Source organism: Charadrius vociferus, unplaced genomic scaffold (assembly GCF_000708025.1).
Source record: "Charadrius vociferus isolate BGI_N301 unplaced genomic scaffold, ASM70802v2 scaffold161, whole genome shotgun sequence".
In the NCBI taxonomy this organism is placed as follows: Eukaryota; Metazoa; Chordata; class Aves; order Charadriiformes; family Charadriidae; genus Charadrius; species Charadrius vociferus.
This window is the reverse complement of record NW_009646928.1, coordinates 3,704,328-3,712,113: the sequence shown is the minus strand read 5'-3', so window position 1 is coordinate 3,712,113 and position 7,786 is coordinate 3,704,328. Positions and strand designations below refer to the sequence as shown.

The following is a 7,786-nucleotide window of genomic DNA, read 5'->3' as shown; positions in this document are numbered from 1 at the left end:
CGGGCCGAGGTGTCCGCTGGGCGGGAACCTTGGCCACGGGGGTGGGGGGCGATGTGAGAAGGGGTGTGTTGTCGCTATAGGCGTATAAAAGTGTCTCATAACAAACTGATGGTCTCCTAGCATAGACGTAAGGTTCAGGAGCCGACGTTTCTATCATTTAAGTACTTCTTATAAGACATTCCTTGTTATATTGCACTGATTCTACTCAAAAAACAACTGTGAAAATAACATGTGTAATAATGAGTGGTGACAGTTAATCCTTACCTTAAATATAAAGATATATTTTGATGTACGAATCTGCTTGGAAGGCTCAGACGTTTTACACACGGGTTCCTGAACAAGGCATTGCATGAATAACAGTTCCATGTTACTTCATTGGGGAAACTTTTTTGTTTGTTATTTGGGTTTTAATAAAGCCTTTCACTCTATTACAGTAATAGTAAAAGCAGTTAGCTTTGTCCAGACCTTGAAACTATATGACTGGTAGGATGAAAATCTACTGGAGAGTTCTTTTGGGATGATCTAGCTAATAGCACAGGATCAAATTGTTCTGACTGTCCTTTCCCATTTGTAATATAAATCTCATGCGTGCTTGCTTTATTTTAACTTGTTTTCATTTTGAGTGGTACTGATACAGACTGTTGGCACACAGAAAGAACAAGACCACAAGAAGCGTGGTCTACTAAGAAAGCACTTCTAATAAAATCTAATGTAGGATTTTGCATGCTGTCCAGGCTGCGATTGTTTTTTCAATGGAGCTAGCTTTTTATCAGTCTTCATTGCTGCACAGCAACTGAAAACTATTGATCTGGGAGTTGGATCCAGCAGACTAACTTGTGCCAAATGACTGAGCTAAAGAGTCTGAAGTGAGCATGTGCAGCAAGACTAGAATTTCCCTTAAATTAGAAGGCTGCTTCTGCTTTTATTCTAAATAGGTTAGAGCTCAATCAGTGTCTGAACTGAATTCTACGTATGGCAAGCTTGAGAGTTTCTTGGTCTTGCCTTCAGTTTGTTGTTACTTGCAGCTTGAACGGGTGCTTTTTTGGAAAAACTTTTCCAGGCATAAGACTTAATCTGAAGGACTTGTCCCAGGTCTTGTGTTGCTTTACACTTCCATACAATTTGGTTTTTACCTTGAAAATACTGCAAAGGAAATAGATCTTGTTTTTCGTCTCTTCTTAGCAGTGGAGATGAGGTGACTTACGTGGAAAGGGAGTTGCTGGTTCTGGGTATTTTTGTACCTGGAGTGAGGCAGACTGGGAGAGCAGCGCACTGAGAGCTGGGGAAGTGCAAGAAAGCATATTCAAGGTTATAACAAAGCTGAAGGAGTTCAGGTGGCAGAAGCTAGGTGGAGACAAAAGCATATGATCATAGAATGGTTTAGGTTGGAAGGGACCTTAAAGATCACCTTGTTCCACCCCCCCTGCCATGGCCAGGGACACCTCCCACTACACCAGGTTGCTCAAAGCCCCATCCAGCCTGGCCTTGAACACCTCCAGGGATGGGGCATCCACAACTTCCCTGGGCAACCTGTGCCAGTGTCTCACCACCCTCATAGTGAAAAATTTCTTCCTAATGTTGATTCTAAATTTAAGCTCTTCCAGTTTGAAGCCATTACCCCTCGTCCTACCCCTACATGCCCTCGTAAAAAGTCCCTCTTCAGCTTTCTTGTAGGCCCCCTTCAGATACTTAAAAGCTGCTATGAGATCTCCCCAGAGTTTTCTCTTCTTCAGGCTCTTCCATTATGCTTCACAGCACTGTTATCTTGCCATTTCTTAATGGTTTCTTGGGTATCCGGCAGTAAAAACAAGGCTGTCCTGCATACTTCAGACTTGTGTGGGTTTTGGTGAGGCTAGAAGAGCCGGGCTAACCTGGACAGATTGAGGGGGGGTTTCTCTCTAAATGACAAAACCAAAGCAAAGTTAACAAATGGATTCTCTTGTAACTATACTATCTCGGATGGCTGCCTCTGCGTAATCCTCATCTCATTAACTGGGTTAGAACTGCTGGTGACTTGGCAGCATGCACCCAAAAGGCCGCAAGTTTTATTTTAACAACTTGCATTAGAGAAAATTTGCTCCAAGAAATCCATGCACTATTCAGTATGACAGGTAAAACAGCAAAGGCCACTGAAGGACCAAGCAGATACAGCTTATGTGGAGGCTGGTCTGTATTTGACACTACCGAAGAGTACAAAGCAGCTGTCTCTGCTCAGCTCACTCTCAACAGTGTACTTGAGACCGGCTCACCAAATGGAACATGGTGAGGGAAGATTCCTCTGTCCAGCTTAATCCGTATTTTGGTGTGCACCAGCAGATTGTCACTGTTCCAGACCATATTGTTACTGCATTTTTCTTAAAATGGGATACATGATTAAAATCCAAATTAATTTTTTTCCTCAGAATATGCAAGAGAGGACAGTTTTTAACATCTCTTAGTAAATTAGTGTGTTGTCTTAAACATTGATTGAGCTGTACTGTGAAAAGCACCCATAAGTAAATGGTTCACTTGAGTAAGTTGCCTAGTGCTTAAAGTCTGCCACACCTGGAGAAGACTTTGCAATGCGAGTTAAATCACTAAATGAAAGTTTAAGAATATGAAGATTCACATAGCTGCCATTCAGTATTCTTTTTTTTTTTTCTTTCTTTTTCAGAGGATATAGTTTGATGTCAAATTTAACCCACTACAACTGCTTGCTGCCACAGAAAGGTTTTTCTCATTTCTTTTTTTTCCCTTCTTGTGCTCCCTGCTCTAACAGCTGCATCACTAGTGTTTTCTACAAGCTGAATCAAGTCAGTGATAAATTTATCTAATGGAGCTGTTCTTCCCTTTCTTCAGTGGGGGTTAGCTTTCTGTTGGATCAAGTGTTAGAGGAGCACACAAGGAGTGTGGTCATTTAGTTGATCCAGTGGAAAAAGCTGAGACTACTCCATAGGCTGCAATTTAATTACACCATATTAGGTGTAACATAAAATAGAACACTGGTTTCTTTTGCAAGTCAGGTGTTGGGGACAACATTGCAAGGGAGTGTTAAGATAGTTCACCACCGCATTCAGGTGCTGGCATTAATTAAGTCTCCTGTAGTCAGGGTGGCTAATGTGAGACATCTCAAGTAACTGCAACTGTTAGCTTGTGTACTACGGCCTGGATTTTTGTAAAGTGCTTCATAGACAAACGGATCACACTGAGCATAGCTGTCAAGTAACACTTGCTGAAATCGTGCTTTAAAAAGAGTGTTACAATGTTTGGTACAGGTGGAAGTTAAGTAGTGGAGACTGTGATGCAAGTTTTAAGTCTGTAAGTGCCTAGATTAAAAAGAACTACAATCAAGTCAAAGGATGCAACGTAGCCTCAAGATCAGGAAGAGGAAGACTGCAGCAGGCTGAACAGTGATTGGTGAATTAAACTACTAAAATAAGAAGATGGGGCTGCCAGGCAAGTGTTCTGATGAACATAATTTCCTGTGACAATGGAGTCTCAGGGGAGTTTTCCCTGCTTCTATGTTGTCAGTCATCTTGATGCTCTGAAAGATGTTACTGTCCTGCAAGTGGCAGAAGATCAGAATGTGTATGCTTACATCTCCCATTAAACCATGAAAGACATGACTGCAAATCCACTCCATCTTCACCACTAGTCTTAATGATCACTGACCTGTGAACTGGGGTAAATGAGGGCTGTGAAATTGCTTCATCTTCTGTAGCTGCATTTAACAAGTGACCAAAGGGAGAAAGAAGAAATCTGTGCTTCATAGTTCAAAACTGAATTCAAACTGATTTCTGACAGCGTTAGAAAGCTGCATTATTCAAGGATTACTCGTCACACTCTATTGTAAGAGCAACTAGATGGACATTTTCTGATCCCAATTAACTTTCTGGCCAGTAGCTGCTTTCTTACCAGCCTTCTAGTGCATGTAGTGACTGTATCTGATGTACTGGGATTATACGCTTAATGCCAGTTAAGGGAAGAAGTTACTTTCAAGTTAAAACATATTACCTCTTGTCAAAGATGCCTGATTCAGTATTCAGACAGAACTGCAGTGAAGACAAGTTTGTAAAGGAGAGAACTAAACACCTTTAGGATGTATTAGTAAATGCAGATATTTCCATTCCTTCCTCCAGTAAGTTCCTTGAACTTTCAAAGATTAATTAGGAGGCAGAAACTTCAGAAAAGTTTCTAATTATATCTATTTAGGAATGTTAAAACAATTTTTGTTATTGATGTTTTGCCTAGTGATGGATTTGACTTAAAGAGCAGATGTTGTTGGCTCTCAGGTTTGTTGCTGTTAGGTACCACCTGAGGATCTGTGCCCAGAAAAAGGTAAATAAAAAATAATCCCATAAAGTGCCAGTATTTTTTAACTTATCTTGAATGTAGAATGCCAAATGCTGCCCTAACAACCAAAGTATTTTACTTGGTTTTTTTTTTCCAGTTGTTTCATGGTTTCCCCTTGGAATTTCACAGTCACGTTTAAAGTTGGCTCAAAAGTATAAACATATGGCTGAAGAACTTGTCCGTTACCTTGTTTTGATGAGGCTGTAGTGAAACGCAACATTATACAAATATAAGTCTGTAGAAATGTACTATTTAGTACTGAGTGCCTTTGCTCTATATTCTCTTCAACACAGCTGGTGAAAATGGCTGAAAACGGAGATGGTGAAAACATGTCTATTTTGGAGAGCAAAATCTGTCAGCAAATTGAGGTAAGTTCAATTTATAGTTCAGAATCTGGACTGAGATGTAGTTTTGGAGACATTCATTGGTAGGGACTTGGCTAATGGGTAGTTAACTTCATAGGGAGTTAAACTTGAATCTTCAGCTCTTTAAAAAATGGCTGTCACAGGTCTGTTACAGGTATTTAGTACTTTAAGACAATTAATAATTGTTGTCTAAGTTGGAAGTTATACTTGTGTAGAGTTGCTTGTAAGATCACCATTTAAAAACACAAAAGGTTTAACTTGCTAGCATTTTAAGTGCTATAGCAAGAGAATCTATCCTTAAACAATTTATTACTATGTTCACTGGGGTTATTCTATCTAAGCTAACAGAAGTTGCATTTTAATTCTATATGACTTTTATGACTTTGGGGGGGGGGGGGGGAGGGGGGGGGGGTGGGGGGAAGGAATCCTCCTACCCAGGAATCTGTGCTGGTAAAAATATTAGCACATTGCATAACTTGCTATTGTGATTTACTGCTTTGTAACTGCTACAAATTACAATTAAACTTAAGTGCTTTAGATTAACTAGAGGCTTGGAGGGTTACACTACAATGGAGAACTGAGCACATCATTTAAAATGACACCTAGAACAAAAACATTTGGGACCAGAATAAGCTTTGTGCCTTTCCTAAACTAAACTGCAGTCTACCTTTGCCTCATTATTTCTATTGGATGAAGCACTGGGGTTTTTTTAAAGCTTATGTGTTACAGCTAACTTTTGGAAAAGCATCATGTTAAAGCAGGAAGTAATATTTTCAGAATTTCTAATTGTTCAGATTAATGAATTTTGGTATGTCTCAATCCACTGCAGTAAGTTGTCAGATAAAAATCAGCTTTTAAGACTGAACATTCAAAGATAAATCTCTCTCCCTGCTTCCCTCCCCTTTCTTTTTTGCAGTACTATTTTGGCAATCACAATCTACCAAGAGACAAGTTCCTAAAGGAACAGATCAAACTAGATGATGGCTGGGTGCCTTTAGAAGTAATGATCAAATTTAACAGGTAAAACCAAAGTACAACTAATCTGGATGGAAGGGTAACTTTCAGCTACTTATCTCTATTTGGGGCCGAATGTCTCTGGTCTGCAAGTACAACTCCTATTGCTGTTTTAACGTTTAGCTTCAGCTTTGCCTGTATATTTGTAATAACCTGTCTCTGTTTACTCAATAGGTTAAGTCGCCTTTCAAAAGATTTTAGTGTTATTGTAGAAGCGCTAAGAAAATCCAAGACTGGTTTAATGGAAATAAATGAAGACAAAACTAAAATCAGAAGATCGCCAAACAAACCCCTTCCTGAATTAAATGACCAGTATAAGGCTGCAATTAAAAACAGATCTGTATATGTTGTAAGTAAACTTCTTCCTTTGATCTGTGCTGTTCTGCATGACTTTGACTGAAAACCATCTAAGTAAAGCTTATATAGGTTATCATTTCTGACTAAGTGTCAGTTTGTTGCATGTAATTGAAGCTTGTTGCTATCTTGCAGAAAGGCTTTCCACTAGATGCAACTCTTGATGATATCAAAGAATGGCTTGAGGATAAAGGTCCAGTTGAAAACATTCAAATGAGGAGAACATTGCAGAGAACGTTTAAGGTAGCTCCTGCCATGAACAGTTAGACCTGGGGCAGGGATCCCCCTGGACAACATTCTGGTCAATGACTCTAACACTGAACGTCTCTTGCCATTTAACAGGGCTCAATATTTGCAGTTTTCGACAGTGTTGAATCTGCTAAGAAGTTCACAGAGATTCCAAACCAAAAGTACAAAGACACAGAGCTGATAGTACTTTTCAAGTAAGTCCACTTAACTGATATATGAACTAATAATGGTCAAGGGTGGATTTAGACAAGAACCTGGCTTGAGCTGAGAAGTGTGTTTCTACACTGTTGTACAGGTATTGACAGCTGTACCTTTTGGACACTAGCATCTCGACTCTCAAACATAATCTGAACTGTTTCTTGGTTACTGCTGTCTTACAAAGGAATTATAATGGAATACTTTAAGTGGTATTAACTTAGCTTATATTCTATTGAAGGGAGGAGTATTGTACAAAGAAGAACGAAGAAAAGAAACAAAACAAAGTAGAAGCTAAAGCAAGAGCTAAACAGTAAGTCATTATTGATTGAAATGCCTGGTTTTGTTCACCTGACCACACTTGAACCAACTCTTAACTAATTTAACTTTTCTACAGGGAAAAAGAAGAAAAACAGAAACAAGCAGCAGATGCTGAAATGGTATGGGTTTCTTAAATCTTTATACCTGAAAATTATGCAGTGCTTGCTTTTGTATGGATTTTCAATCCACAAATAACAAACGTGCTCCTGCAGCTATGTTTTGTAAAGCTAACATGTAGGATATTCAGAGTTTGAAATTCTATAATATAGAGTACTTTCTAGAAAATCACTTCAGCTTTTCCAGCTAACCTACAGTAAGACTTTGTTTTATCATGGTATTTAATCTTATTTTCAAGAGACTAATTTTGTTTAAAGAATCTTAGCCTGAATTTAAATTATTAGGCAAGTGATCACCTGTTCAGAAGTCATCCTAAATGCACCATTGAGGTCATTGTTCTGCTGTGGTATTTGAAGGATCCAGTAAGGACTTAATCAGTTTTATATAGATTTTCAACCTGAGGTGTCAGCCTTCAGAAAACTGTTTTGTAGAATTTAAAGAGTGTAACTCTCTTACAGGAAAGGAGTCCTAAGTTCCACATTGTCGTGGTTCAGGCCAAATCGGCTACTGGGGACGTGGAGCACCCCAGATGGGACCGACAGATGCTCCACTCTACCCCTCTTCAAAGAGAGAGGCAGAGGAGGGAAAAAAAGAGACTTAGGAGTTTAGAAGGAACTAATCTACTTTAATGAAATATTAATAATAAAATAAAAATAATGAAATATATACAAAACTGTATCAAGCTCCCAGGATGACAATCATAGCAATGGCTGGCACTGGGGAAGTCCCAGACTGGACTCAGTGATGGACAGGAACTGGATTCCAGGTCTGGATTCAGGATCGGGGTTGAAGGCAGACAAACAGACAGAGTCCCCCTCAGACACCAGCCATTGAAGAAA

The 7,786-nt window shown here is 39.3% G+C and overlaps 1 protein-coding gene across 2 annotated transcripts in view; it reads left to right on the top strand.

Annotated features, from left to right (window-relative positions):
* The window catches only part of SSB (Sjogren syndrome antigen B (autoantigen La)), a 12,909-nt gene that overhangs the window by 2,380 nt on the left and 2,743 nt on the right, over positions 1 to 7,786 (top strand). The window contains exons 2-8 of one of the 2 annotated variants that reach the window (XM_009894567.1): positions 4,626 to 4,700; positions 5,614 to 5,717; positions 5,886 to 6,060; positions 6,201 to 6,308; positions 6,408 to 6,508; positions 6,751 to 6,822; positions 6,907 to 6,949. In XM_009894567.1, the coding sequence (XP_009892869.1) occupies positions 4,635 to 4,700; positions 5,614 to 5,717; positions 5,886 to 6,060; positions 6,201 to 6,308; positions 6,408 to 6,508; positions 6,751 to 6,822; positions 6,907 to 6,949 (669 nt within the window). In that variant the 5' untranslated portion in view covers positions 4,626 to 4,634. Of the gene's footprint in view, positions 1 to 4,625; positions 4,701 to 5,613; positions 5,718 to 5,885; positions 6,061 to 6,200; positions 6,309 to 6,407; positions 6,509 to 6,750; positions 6,823 to 6,906; positions 6,950 to 7,786 lie in introns of those variants that run through there. The other variant, XM_009894566.1, reaches the window with a different exon arrangement.